This window comes from Zosterops lateralis (genome assembly GCF_965231275.1).
Source record: "Zosterops lateralis genome assembly, chromosome: 8".
NCBI classification, from domain to species: Eukaryota; Metazoa; Chordata; class Aves; order Passeriformes; family Zosteropidae; genus Zosterops; species Zosterops lateralis.
In genome coordinates, this window is record NC_139768.1 from 34814673 (window position 1) to 34829529 (window position 14857).

Consider the following 14857-nt stretch of genomic DNA (forward strand, 5'->3'; position numbering starts at 1 on the left):
TGGGCTACATGATCCATGTCCTTGTGTGTGCCTCTGTGTCCTATGAGCTGCAGCTGCAGAACAAGCTTTCTGGAGATTTCTACTGCCTTCTGCATGGGCTTGGAAAGCAAAGGCACAGCAATTTCTTTTTATTCCCTGCACACTATTCCCTTGCCCTTTGTGCAGAGTCAGACTTGAGCAATTTGGGGAAATTCTGGCAGAGCTCTGAGGGAAGACATTAAGAGAATCATGTGGACGTAGTCCTGAAGAGCTGACTCTGGGTGGTCCTGCCTGGGCAGGGAGTTGGACCAGACTGACCCCCAGCAATCCCTTCCAGCCCCTACCATTCCATCAATCTGTGGAGTATCTGAACTGAACAGGGGTGAAAGGGCACATCTTAAAAATTTGGTTGATTCATGTATCTGAGCTTCCACGGTTTTAAAAAGAACTTCTAAATGGTTTTATAGTAGTAGAATCAAATTCAAGGCAATGGATGACTACCCTTCTTGTGTTTTCATGATTTTTAAGTGCAGCTACAATGCTATAATGTCATTAAATGTGGCAGAGAGATTATGAGATCTGCAAGGGGATTTTCTGACTTCCATTTTGCATTCATTTTTGCAAAAATGCCTAGCAATTTGACTGCCTGCTTTACTAAATTCCTAATTGAAAGTAATTAGGAAAAGTCACAGCAGCTTTGAAAGTAACAGTAAAGGCAGCAGGTACAGCAGCAGTTTGTTTCCTTCCTGTATCTCTTAAATGATTGTGCATTATTGTTGACATGGGGGCAGAGCCTTAATTTGCTATTCTGAGTTAGAAAAGCTTTGCTTTACATCATAAAGCTTTTGCTAGTATTGCAAACAGAGTAATTTCAGGTGGCGTTTACCAAGCTTATTTTCCCCCACAGTATATCTCTACGTGATGAATTGGTGAGAATTAAATTTCAGTTTTCAGATAAAGTCATGCCATTATGTGTATCGTGGGATTGTAGTACTTTAAAAACTATTCTTAGTTCCTGTGTAGCCTACAAAATACTAACTTGATATGTACTTGTAGATAATTTTGGATTTGTTAAGAGCTCTGTGAAAACCTTTGGTAGTGTTGGTTTTCATGTTTTGTTTGACATGTGCTAGTGTTGGCATCCTAGCAGGAAAAAATGCAGACAATATGTTTGGCTAGGATGCCATAACCTTACTCTGGATTTTAACTGTCCCCTTCAGTAACTTCCTTGAATATTGAACTGTTATCCCATGTAGCCTCTGATAGGCAGGAATTGAAATGAGAGCTGGTTAACAGGATGGTGGTTGTTGTCCTGCACAGGAGCATTTGCTCTGATTGTCAGTAAGAGGGTGTACTGTAGAGAGTGTTCTAACCACGTGACTATAAGAAGAACATCAGAACAAGCACACATGACTTTGTGTATAAAACCAAATGCTGGAGCCCTGTTTTCCTGGGGTTGGCTGAATGTATGCCTGAAGATGGGAATTCCTTGTTTTCCTTTTGCTTGCATGCATGGCTTCATATGTGGTGCTTAATTATTGGCTGGGGTTAAACCACAAGTACTGAATGTTCTTACTTACTTAACTTAAAAAGCATGCTCTTTCCATTGCTGGTCCTGCTGTAAGTGAAGACAAACACATCATTTGAGTGTTGTTATAATCCTGCTAGAGAAAGAATCTGATCTGCATGGACTGTTGGCTTGTCTGTTCACAGTTGTGTTGAAATGGGAGAAAGGAGCAGCCTGGGAAGGTCGGAGTGTTTGTAGGCTGCAGCAAGGAAAGCCTTAGCAAGATCTTTGAAGTCTGCAGTGAGGGCCAGGAGCATGGAGTGAGGCCTGGGGAGGACAGCAAAAACCTCCAGGACCAGAAAGGACCTGACAGTGTTTGCTGCTGCTTAGATCTTTGACTGTGGCAGAAACAGGTGAACAATTGGAGTTTGTCTGACTGTGTGAATGACATGGAATATACTTGAGGATGCCTGTGAGTTCCACGTTTTCACCAGACTATTTCTACCTGTTCTTTCCAGAGGCACATTATGGATTTTTTACCTCCATGTCCCTGTCCCTGTGTAACTTTACTAAAGCTTTCTGCTCTCTGTCTATTCAGTAACTTGTTTTTGTGCGAGGTTGAAGGCTCGCTGTTGGCTTCAGCTCTTTGTTTCTTCAGTTCAGACCATACCATAGCTTACAGATGTTACAAGAAATTAAGGGCACTGGCATTTAGATAATTACTAAATTATTAGTTTTGGTTGTAATGGTGATGGTTTTGTTAGAAATCCCAAGAGCAAATGAGGAACTAATTAATACTAATTTAATAGATCATTTGTATTTTCTTGTTGCTGTTTTGGTTGGGATTTTGTATAATATACTTAAAAATGTACATGAAGCAATAATTGTGTCATACATGTTGAGCTTTAATGATGTCCTTTCTCCCCAGTTTATAGATGTAATCCATATGTGTATTCATCTTACCAAATATTCAAGGACTGTAACTGTAGTGTAGTTATACTGCAATTCTTCCAGTTCCATTACAGTTTTATTTCCTCTCTCTAAAGTTTGGTACATGAATGAATAGTCTATAAGGACCTTTCTGTCCTATATGCATTACGTTATAAATTGGACTAAAGATTTACTCAAATGTAAAATCCAATAAACAGAAGGTTAATGACATAAGCTTCAGTTTTATATTGTAATTTTAGAATGCAGCTAATTTGATTGATAATTATGGGTGTTGTATTTAGACATGGGGGCTTTTTATGTTGAACATCTTTTGAGATAAAGTCCTTAGACTATATAATTCCCTGGAGAGTTTTCTTTATGCCTGCCTGTGCTGGGAAGCTGTACCATAGCTGTGGGAGGGTAATGTGAGCTGGTGGCTGCATGGCTTGTCCCAGTTTGATCAGCAAACCTAGTTATCCCCTGTGGGAAGAAGTTTTCTCCTAGTGTAGTTGGTGCTGCTGCTGTGCTGTGATAGAGCATTTACACGGCCTAGAGAAAATGTGGAAAATGTTTGCATCTCTAAAAAGCTTTGCTGCATGAAGAGACTTTGTGAAGGAACAGAAAAGTAAATATGTTTATAGTGAACTGCAGGTAGCTGAGCTCCAGGTCTGGATGGAGCACTGATGAAGATACAACTATTTTATACTCAAAACCATTACAAGCAGAACTCAGAATACTTTTATTTCCTCTTCCATGTATCAGTAAGTCCTGAGGATTATTTTAACCTTCCATTTTAAAAATATGCTTATCTTGAAATCAGCATTTTTTGAGAATGCATTGCTCAAGGCTTGATAAACTTGGGTAAAATGTTCTGTGGCTTTCTGAGCAGAATCTAATTGCCTCCACGTATACAAACTGTGGCTACAAGAAAGTAATTCTTAGGTAGAACATTCAAACAGTAGCTAAAATGATTTAAAGTAATTGCCCAGTGTTCTGATTCGGTGGATCCTAGGTGACATCCTGGATAATGGGTGTATAGCTACTACAAAAAATACAGTTGGAGGAACAGTGGTTTTTAGGTTGAGTCAAAAAATGCACTTTCATTTCTTGAAATAAACTAGGGAATTTGTGTAATCCACCCCCATACCTATGAATATCTTATCCAAAACATTCCCTGGGTCACTTACAGACATTGTATTCAAAAAGACAGAAAGAGAAATGTTTTTTCTCCTAACTTGAGTTTCAGTAGTGCAAACTAAAAGCACAAAAGTAACTGAAATTATGGTTCCATTTAAATCAGACACCTGAAATCCGACCTGCAAAAGAGCCCAGTATATTTTGAGATTTGCTGTTTGCTACACTTGTCAGGTCAAGTGAGTGAGTTCTGGAAAAAAAGTGCTGTTGGATGTATTTAAGAATCAGTCTAAGTGCTCAGCCTATTCTGTTGTCTTGTATCCGAAAAACAGAGTGACTATCCACTCAAATGTAAATACTGAACATCTAACTGCATTGTCAGTTCTTTTGTGCTTTTGTGACATTTTGTGACAACTAAACGAATGGAAATGATCATTTTGTGAAAGATAACTTCATGTGCCTTTTCTGTAGAAGGGTTCCAAATTCATTCAGAAGTGTGTGTAGTCCCTATGTAGAGCCAAAACAGGTGTGTACAGGGGCAAGAGGAGCTTGAGAGGATTGCTTGATGTGTGTGGTTTTGGTTTTCTTCCTGAGGAATGCATCATGCCTCTCAGTAGGGCTAGACTTTGTTGGAAGGTTTGCTTTTGAGTGAAATTACACAATTTTTTAAAGTAAAATACAAAAAACTTATCCTGGTGTAATGATAACGTATTTCTGTGTATTACTGGCAGCTACTGCCCAGACACAAGGAGCAAAGCCATGCAGAATTTTGTCAAATTTCTTGCCTCATGTATCAGATCAATAATGTTCGTAGAATTGCTGGGTTGCCTTTTTGCCCACAGTCCTGTTTGTTCTTGAGGGATTGCTTTATCTGTGTGCTCCTGATTTAGTCACAAATTCCTTGGCAGTAGCTTCTAATAACCATGTAGAAGTTTAATCTTCCTTTAATTGTTGGTATCAAGAAGGTTTTTGCTAGATTTTAAGGTGAGATAATATAACTCTTTGTTCAAGGATGTTTTTTGCAGAGCTTCAAGTTGCCTCATATTCTCAGAAAAAGTAAACTCATATATAACTTCTCCAAATTATTACCAAATATAGTCAAGTAATGTTCACTGTTAAACCATGAGCCTTGAGTGAGATCCCTCCTTCCTGCTTTTTAAATTGTGGGAAAGGAGAAAGAATCTTAGTGAGTTCTTTAAATACTAGTTCTGCCAAAGTAGAGACTGCAAATAGGACTTTGAAATTTTATTTTAGATCATAATTTGTCTTAATTGTTTTGGCCACTGCATATAGTATTTTAGGGATTGCTGAGTTCTTATTGTGTCATTGTTGTTGGATTTTTGAGTCTCTCTCAGAAGCAGTAGATGTCTTAATCTTGAACATAATGTGAAACTTTATGGTCATGTACCATGTGTACATTTATCTCCTCATAATTATCAAGGACTAGATAATGCGGCTGAGGTAGCGTTTTCCAGGATGTTGTGAGGAGAGGAGTGGGCTGTGGATGGAAATTCTCCATCAGAAATGGGTGAAAATTTCTTGTGGAAGTACAACCATACTTTGTCTTGATACGTCACTTTTGAGGTAACAATTAAACAATATCCCTTTACTCTGCATCTACTTTCAGCTGTTTCCAGTGGGGTTTAGAGTTTACCTTTTGAATTTACAAAACAATTCAAGTCAGTTTTATTAAAAAATATACCTAGTAGTTTTTTTACTCTTGGAATGCATTTAGCCCTTGAGTAGGATATGTCTGTATTGTCTAGAGCTGTTATCAACATGACCTAAATTTTATTTATTTATATTGACTGAAATACATTTTACAATTAAATATGTTGTATACAAGATATTCAGCTTTCAAAGCTTTTAAATTATTATGGGTTTTTCATATCTGGGTTACTGCAATCACTTTATAGGCCAGATGCCAAAGCAACAGTGTCACATATCCTTGCACCTTTTTAACATTATTGTGGGATTTTTGCTTCCAAGTTTGTTTTTTGACTTAGTAGTGAATAGATCCTTTTTTTTTTTTTTTTTTTTTTTTTTTTTTTTTTTTTTTTTGCAGAGCTTGGATATGTCTGGATATTTAAGCTCCCCCACTGTGAAATACAAGGTGCAACTTGACAGAAATAAGTTCTGCACGATTTTGTGTTGAAAGAACAAAAATAACAGTGCCAGCATGTTTCTGTGGTTTCTTTAGTAGAACCATTGTGTCCTAGTAGTGATCTAGGAAATCCCGTCCTGGTGTTGTTGCATTGTTTACATTTCTATTACCTTTCCTAGATTACCCTGAGGTAGTGTGTCACTTGCCCCAGAAGGAATTGATGTCAGTATTTATCATATAATCACTCTGTAACTGCATTTCACAACAACAGTACTTCAGGTTGGAAGGGACCTTAGGATGTCTACAGCCTTTTGCTCACAGTTGTTTGTTTCAATGCTCAATTTCAAACTGAACTCTTGGCCTTTCTCTAAACTTTTGTCAAGTGTTGAAAATTCAAGGGCAGAGACTGCACAGACTGTTTGGGCAACTTGTTCCACAAGTTGACTGACCTTGGTGTGAAATTGCTCCTTTGCCGTCTCTCATCAGCTCCTCCCTCTGATTGCTGCCAGAGTACCCTTCCACCAAGCATGGCTGTGAAGAGCCTGTCTGTGCTGTTTTTGTAATCTCCTGTGTGTTGAAGGGCTACTCTTGGACCCTCTGAAGCCACCTTTTCCCCGGGCTGAAAAAGCTCAGTTCTGTCCCTCTCCTTGCAGGGTAAGAGCTCCAGCCCACGACCTTCTTGGTGGCCTTCTGCTGCATGTGCCTTACTTATTGTTGTCTCTGTTGTATCGGGGAACCCAAAATGGGACACGTGGACACGCTTTTCCAGGTGTGATCCAGCAAGTGTCACTTCTTCCTCTGCACCATGGCTGTGCCCTTTGAGCTCAGCTGTCATTGGGCAATGCTGCTGGCATGGAGCAGGTGCCAAGTCTTTTTCCAGCCAGCTGCTTCCCAGACTGTGTCATGAGGAGTATGTTACTCCAGCCCAGCTGCAGGACTGGATTTTTCATGTTCAGGTGATAAGTTTTCAAAGAAGGAAGAAGAACCTCAGGTTCTCTTCCATCAGAACCAGCTGGACATGAGTTTTCTTCCTTACAGTCCCAAGCAGTGCAATTTCTTTTGTGATGTAGCATGAGGTAGTTAGTTTACTAACAGCTTGGAAAAAAATCACCTTCTAAAAGCTCAGAAACCACTCTTCTGTGTTTTGTTGTGTTACTTGTGTATGTACCTTAATTAATCTTGTTCAGGTATGCTTAGAAACCGGTCACATTACATAAATTAATTGGGATCAGTGTTAGATGCATAGAACAGTTTTGATTTTAAACAAAGACATGAATTCTAATCTCTAGAAATGACAAACTCAAATGACACATTGATGTATTGTTCACGTTGAGTATGACCATCCTGTTACACTTCCTTTAGCAATAAAATATGGAGCTACAAAGTTCCACCTTACTGTAGAAAAACTCTGGTCAAGTTCTAAATGGTGTTATCCTGGGGTGAGCTCCTTCAGCTTTGCTGTAGTAGCTGCTAGAGCAGAACTGACCCTTCTGTTTTTGGAGGTAAATTTCTCAAATATATTTGAGAAATACTTGACTCAACTTGGCTCTGCTGTTACTGTGTCAAGTTGATGTATTTGCCCACCTAATTTTGTTGGAAATTAATTTGCTGGATGTGCAAGTGAATGTAAAGCTGGGTGACCAGCTCTTGTTATCCAAAAAGAAAGATAATCACCAAACAGAACCCAAGCTATTAATTTAGGTATTTTTCTTGTTTTGGTTAGAGGGACTAACAGATTTTGGTATTCAGAATATCCTTATATTTAATTTTTAAGAAATTTCCAGTTTTCTTCTGCTGTAGTCACTGCCATAACAGGTAGTTGCCATTGCTTTTTTTGGTTTTTTGGGGTGTTTTTTTTTTTTTTTTTTTTTTTTTTTTTTTTAATCAAAAGACTGTAAAATCATTCCCTTGTAATGTTAATCCAACCCTACATATGCGCTTTTACTCTTGGGTTGTCTCCTTTTTCCTGGCCTTGGGCTGGATGATTCACCCTTCTCTAAAGGCACCATCTCACTCAACACTTCTCCCATGCCTGGTGTGGCAGGATGGATGTCTGCTGTCCCCAGGCTGTAACTTCTGCCATAAAGGGGTGACAAAGCTGCTTGTGTGAAGTGTCCAGCTCTGGGCTCGTGGGTCTGGCATGGTCTTGGTGTTTTGTTTCTCTGCTCCCCACACGTTCTGTTTTAGCCCACTGTGCACAGGAGTATATCCGTGAAAGCTGCATGTCCTGTGCACACCTCAGATTTCATTTTAACTTACCTGTTTTTTGATGGAGCAACCAGCTGTTCAGAAGTTAGAAGAAGGTAGGATTATCTTATTATTGTCCTCATTTTGCTGTGTCCTCAGGCTTCTCTCAACTTGTGTAATCAGTGCACTGTTAAACTTCAGAGACTGGTTTTCATTTGATGGAACATATAGAGTATGATGTACCCTGGACTTGATGAGGACATATGGATATTACTGCTGTGCAGCTAATAATAGCAGATGCTGTCCTCACCTAGGTTCTGCTCACAAGTCCAAGGATTTATTTGAAAATTGGTAATTTAGCTCCTAGTGAAATGCCCCAGCAGTGAGCTGGAGTAGTAGCAGCTTTCTGGAAACATGAATTGTGATATTTGTGTGTGTTGTGGTTTGAAAGCAAAATGAATAAGAGGCTCCAAGTCAGAGATATAATTTAATAAGAAGAAAGGTAAAAAGGTAAAAGTAAAATAAAATAAATGCAATAACACAAAGGATCACTGACAGAGTCAGAATACAACCTGAGCAGGATGGTGGAAGCAGTTCAGGTGAGGTGCTCTTCTTGAAGCAGTGATCTTGTAGAAGGGTTTGGTAGCTCTGGTCTTCTGGGAATCCAGTGGGTAAGTGCTCTTGCACTGTCCCACATACCAGCTTATATCCAGGTGAGAATGCTTGGCTCCTCCCCCTGGGCAGAGCATCTCACGATAGCATGAGGAGTGTGAAGTGAGTCCTTGATGGCCCATTAAACAGAGATAACCCCTGGAGGGAGTAACCTGTGACTCATGAGCCAGGCGTTAATGGGCCATTAGCAGAAGACACCCCAAAGGCCATTAGCAGAAGAGGCAGGGGGCTTGGGAAAACACTAGCCCACCTGGTTTCAACAGTTCATGAAGATGGTGATAGAATAAATACTTTGTGTACATCCTACACTGCAACCCAGGACAGTGTGCAGAAATACAAATAGAGAAAAAGTAATAATGGTATTTGAACAGCCCAATATGCTTTATAAGGTAGAACAATGCTATATTTAATTAGCCAGTAACAAATGTTAACCTTATTTTAGATCAGGAAGCAGTGGTGAAACAGGGACTTCTGATGAGGTTTGCTCTCATTGTTTCTTGAGGCCAATTCAGATGATAAATCTATACCATAAATGATAGTTGGAATCAAGTAGAAAAGTTAATAAACTTTGTGAAGCTGAAGAAAGTGGCATTTCCATCTGGTATCTTGTTGGTGAGTCTGAGTATGTGCCAGTGTGAAGTTTATTTTTCCTTTTTTAGATTTTTTTTTTCTTCTTTTTACAGGAGAAAAAGGTTTAAAGTCTTCATTTTACTTATGCTATATCGTTTGTCTTCAAGTTTGTTAGGCCAGATTGAGAGTACACTGTCTGAACCATGCATGTGGATCATGGCTTTGGGGCAGTTCCAGATAGAACAAAGCTTTCAGTAGGTCTGTGCTTAGCCAAATTTCAGCAGCCTTGCTTGCGTCATAAGTCTTGTACCTTGATGTGGTTTGCAGGCAGGACAAAGGCATGGGGTCTATGGTTGTTAACCGAAAGGTTGGTGGTTCGTGCCCACCCAGGGACGCCAATTCTCAGGTTTGGTTTTCTTTGCCCAAGAGTCAGGCTGGTGGTTCTGGTGGGTCTTTTTTGCCCTCTGCCCTCTGATGGCTTTGAGTCTGGTGCGAGAATGAAGCAGAGTCTCAAGGTCTTGTTTTTTCTTGTTTTCTCGCGTGTTTATTAATTCTTATCTTACAATTCTCTGTGCCCGGCCAAGGTGTTCACAGCAGCTCAGACACGACGCGACTCCCCCTGTGATGGGAGGTCGCTGCCTCTTATACAGATAACTACGTGTCTATTATTTACAATTTCATACCAATGCCTAGTACCTATACTGGAAGGGTCATCTCTATTCTGACCCAATCCCCTCAAACTACCTTGTGCCCACGTCACTGCAGAAAATGGATGCCAAGGGAGAACAAGAACAACCCAGGGTACCACTCTAAATCCTCCATCTTGTTCCCCTGCACCTACATTCTAAAAACCCCAAAGCTACAAAAATTTCCACCCAGGGATTAACTACACTACTGTCTGTTACACATTTGTGACTTGGATTTCCTCTCTGTGTTGGAAGTTTTTCTCATGGACTGAAATCAAAGCCTCTGTCTTCCTGGGCTCTGTGCCAGGGTCTCAAATTCCCCTGGACAGACTCCAGACCCTCTTGCTTAGGTCTCAGGCCTCTCTGCCAAGGTCTGTGACCTTCCAGAGCATCCAGAGGGATGCCCTGGACTCTGACATCAGTGCACCCTGTAATATGATATGATATGATTTTGATTTCCTTGCTATCAGTCTAAATTGTTCTGTGGTATGTTTTCCTATGAATTGTTTCCACACTTGTGGAATTCATGCTTATGCAAAGTGGAATTAAGTATTTTCTTAATAGGATGTTAAGGGTTAGAGCAATTTACCAGGAAAACCATAAGGAACAGTGTCACCTTTAATATTAATTCAGGATTAGCTGCCTTTGTGTGGGATGGACCTGATTTCACTTGTAGCTGCAAGTTTCCTGAGGGAAGTCTTAGGTAAGGGCTCTGGTTTGTGCTGGTTGGGGTGGTTAGAGGTGCTGGAAGCAGCCTGGTGCAGCCTCAGCCCACCAGATGTGCCAGTGCAGTCTCTGTGCTGTTAGAGCAGGGTGCCCACCTGCCTGGGCTGGAGTTACCGCGGGCTTTGGCACTTTATTTCCAGAGAGATCTGGAGTCATCAGAATTTCTACATGCACCCATCTGATAAAATTGGCTACATTCTGTAACAGTTTTGGTGATCTTCCCAAGCAGTTCACCTCTTTATTTCATGTGGTGAGACGAAAGTTGGTTCTTTTTATCTTTGCCAAGATAAAGGATGCTGGTTCTGATACTGAATCAGCTTTTTGCACAGTCTCATTGTTGCTTTTGGCAGAGCTAACCTGGTAAATCTGCCAAAACAAAGAAGAAAATGGAGCAAGAAAAATACTTTATTGTATTCAACCAGAAATAGAGTTTGACTTTCAGCTAATATCTAATTAGGGGCTTAAACAGAAAAGTTAGAAATTACCCATTCAGTATTTTAGTCTTGATGGACACATTTTAAAACCTAAACTAGTTAGTGTGGTAAATCAAAACAGGGCCAATGTGACCTAAGAATTATTGAGGTGAAATTTCGAGCCTTTGGCTTATAAAATTGATCCTGTGAAGTTGGATCAAGCATGATAGGAATGAAAACAGTTAAAGCCTCAACTCCTATGAATTTCTTACTTTTAAAAGAAGTGTTGGGGAAACTGCTGTAGAGCTAGACAGAAATGGACTTTTATATATTGCTCTGCATGTGGAAATTTATGTATCTTGGCTATTGCTATTGAAATAGAGAAACTGGAGGTGATACCTTGTATGTATGATACTGTACAGGGATAGGCACTGAATTGAGTTTTTGGGTGTGTTGTGCATCCTAACAAAATGTATGATTTGGACAGAAATACACATGCTGACTGCTGGAAGCCTGTTTTCCAACATTTTCAAATGTTTAGAGTTAGAATTTGTAAAAATTATTAATTACAGCTTGCATCCCCACTTCTATAAAAATGCCCCCCAGTATGGAGGTGGTGTGTGTTTGATGCCAGCCTTGATGCCTTTTGCTCCTGGCAGTATCAGGATTCCTGTACTGTAACAAATGTTTGTTACCACGTCAGGAACCCAGCTGACCAAAATGGGGAAGGCAGATTTCTCATTGTTACTTCACCACCATATTCTGATCTGTTAAAGTATCTTGCAAAGTCTTTTTATGACTCTTACCAGGGCCAGTGTTCAATTTGAAGTGTTTCTTCCTTTTTCAGAAATCGAAAGATAACTTGTTATATATATTTCATTTGGGATGTTGGGGTTTTTTTTTCTTCTTTTCCTGCTGCTCTTCCTATGCTTTTCAATTCTCTCCCATGCTCAGCAGCAAGGGTATGTTGTTTTTATTCTCCCTATGTTTTGCTTGTTGTTTGGTTGTTTTGAAATCCTTCCCCCTTGATAAATAAGCAGTATTCAGAAGGAAAAAAAAAGAAAAGTGCAAGGTTAATGTTCAGCTTCTACCTGGCATATGCATTAGTTTAATTTAAAAATGTTTGTGTATATAACATCAATAAACTTCCATATTAGGAAAAGAAAGCTCTCTAGCTAGAAACGAACACTTTGGGATCCAGTCTTTGCATCTTCAGTTAGTCTTTTCTGAAAGGGATGAAATTACCCTATTCATGTGGATATAATTTCTGGTTTTATTCTGAATTGATTCAGCACAACCAGTCTGCTGCTTTTATCTAGGTGTAGTATGTGTTATGTAGACACACCTGTTGTTCTGGCAAAACCTCTCACTTTTACATGGCAGAGGCTGATATTTTCTCTCTCAGTGGGGGTACTCCATAACAAGCTCTTGATGTTAAAGAGCTTAAACTTGGAACTGATACTTGCTTTTCTGGTAAGTGTGTGCCTGAAGTGCGTGTGAGTAAAAACCTCCTTGTATTTGATATCTTGCAAGCTGGGACAGTGTGATTTTCCAACTAAAACCAAAGTGGTGGGATTTTGCTGTCCTCTTCCATCAGCTTCTTAATTTATGCAGCTGAAATGGAAGTTGACCTAAGAAACATCTGACTGATTTGTGCTTGAGAACAGAACCAAAAGCTGAGCAAACGTTTTGTTTGGAGAACAGGAATGCTGCTTTGCTATGCTAAGTAAAATATAATATTTGATTTCTGAAAAAAAAAAATTAGTTGATTTTATCTGTTTTTGATACAGGTTATTAATGCTGCTTTAGCTCTTGCTGCCAGACCAAAAAGTCAAGTTGTGAAAAACAACATGGAGATGTATAGGAGTACGTGGGAGAATCACATCCGTGTTCTTACTGAAGCTGTGGATGATATAACGAGCATTGATGATTTCCTTGCTGTTTCAGGTATGATAATTTTCAGACTGCAGTTGTTCTTTCAAATGCTTTGAAAAATCTTCATCACTTTTCAATAGACAACCAGTTGTATGAGGTTGTATAATGATTTGTGAAACCATTGCTGCTATTTAAAATATCCCCATCCAGGGGATATTCCTGCTGTGCACAATGTAGAGCTGGGCAGAAGTCCCTGGGGCTGACCAGGTAGGTTTGGCAGGGGTACATTTATCCACCCCCACAGTTTCATTTACCTCTGCAGTTTCAAATCCTCTCTGCAGCTGTGAGAAGTTTCTGAGGAAAGGAAGTGCATATCCCTGTGCATATATCTTAATCAAGAGGTTCTTGTGATACCCTGTGTTCCAGTTACTGTGGAATGCACAGTAGAATTTCTGGAATTTTCAGTGTCACAGATATTTGTCACACAAAATGTACTTTTACAGATCTCTTCAGTGAAGAGACCTTGGGTAGTAAACTGTACTTACTGAAGCAGTGAGTGTCTTCAGCATTTAAAAAGAAGCCAGAAAACAGTTGCTTCACTTTTTGCAGTTTAAAGATCCCAGTTCTGGAGTAAGGTTCTGCCCTCACTGAGGAAAAGTATTTAACAAAAACATTTCACTCTCACAGTGCCTGTTTTTTGTGTTGCTCCTGTTAAAGTATACCTTCATAGACATAGTTCAGACATCTTTGTATTGTGAAGCACGTGTAAATTTGTACAATTCTACGTTTTGATTTCTCTTAAAGTAACATAAGATGAAAGGAAGGAAAGGTTTTTCTCATGCCTTAAATCTAAAATTTCTATGCGTGTGTCTGGTCAGTCGGCCTTGCTTGTCCATTTCTCTTTGGGCATGTCCTTTGGGCTTAGTTCCATTAGTTAGGACTGTTTGGTTTATGCAGCAGTATGAAACATGAGTAGTTGTGCAGGTGTAAGTAGTTTAAAACCTTTGTAAGTGAAGTCACAAATAAGTTCATGTTCCCAAGTTATGCTTTGCTCATTAAACATGAGGGTAGGCTCTTGCGTGGAAGGGGGCAGAATTTGAGTGTTCATTGCTCTAAAGCTTCTTTGCTATCATCACTGTGGGGACTGGCAGCTGCTGGAGTGGAGTCCCAGTAACTGAGTGGTGTTCATTTCTTATGATCAGGGTGTGGATATTACAGTGCAAACAACATGAGCAGAGATGGTTGTTCAAGGCCTTTGTGGGTCTGCTGATGTGGGATACAGAGTTTTCCTCAGGGCAGGGAAGTTCTCTGTGCTTTACAAGGTCAGTTGGTGTACCTGGCAAGCGACTTAGGTCTGACTGTAGAAGTGTGGTTTAGTTATTCACAGGTACTATCCTGTGCGTATCTCAGCATCTTACTACAGAGAAGCATAACCTGAGAATTATTTTCTCCCTGTCTAAGTTAGCCTTTGATGGAAGTACTTTACGAATGTGCCTCTTGTTTATAGTGCAAATCTTCCCTGTTTCTGAAATTTCCTGAAATTTATGCAGATATTGCCTAAAGCTGTTAATAAAGAGATGAAACAATTCAATTGCTAATGAATAAATTACATGAATCTCCTTAAAACTCAGGAGATTTCATAGTAGGTTAAAAATCTTCTGTCAGATTCATTGAGCATAATGATTATTTTTATCTGTGCAGCTATGATTCACTCAAATGGCACATTTCAGTTTTGGGTTTTTTTTCACAAAATTTCTTGGACTTGAATAAAAGTAAGCATTCCAATAATCATTGTGTAAAAGAAAAATCTGGCATTGGGCAGCTGCTCATTTCAGAGAAGACTCCTGGCTTTTTCGTGCATTTACATTCTTTTGTTGAACACAGTTGTATGATTGGCAATATCTCACATTAAGTAAAAGCAGAAACTAATTCAGGTAGCACTGATGTATAGGCATACATGCCATGAGGTCCAAGAAAGATGAACATTTAGTGTATTTGCTTTTAAAATGTGTGTAGGACATTTTCTGTAAGCTTTGTTGGACCCTTTGGCAGATGTTTAATTTGTTTAAACTTC

At 39.5% G+C, this 14857-nt stretch overlaps 1 protein-coding gene across 1 annotated transcript in view; it reads left to right on the top strand.

The window, feature by feature from the left end:
• CTNNA3 (catenin alpha 3) overlaps positions 1-14857 on the top strand; it is a gene marked incomplete at its 3' end in the record, with an annotated part of 410569 nt that overhangs the window by 271919 nt on the left and 123793 nt on the right. Inside the window, exon 11 of the mRNA XM_083865913.1 lies at positions 12699-12855. Within this exon, the coding sequence (XP_083722039.1) occupies positions 12699-12855 (157 nt within the window). The remainder of the gene's footprint in view (positions 1-12698; positions 12856-14857) is intronic.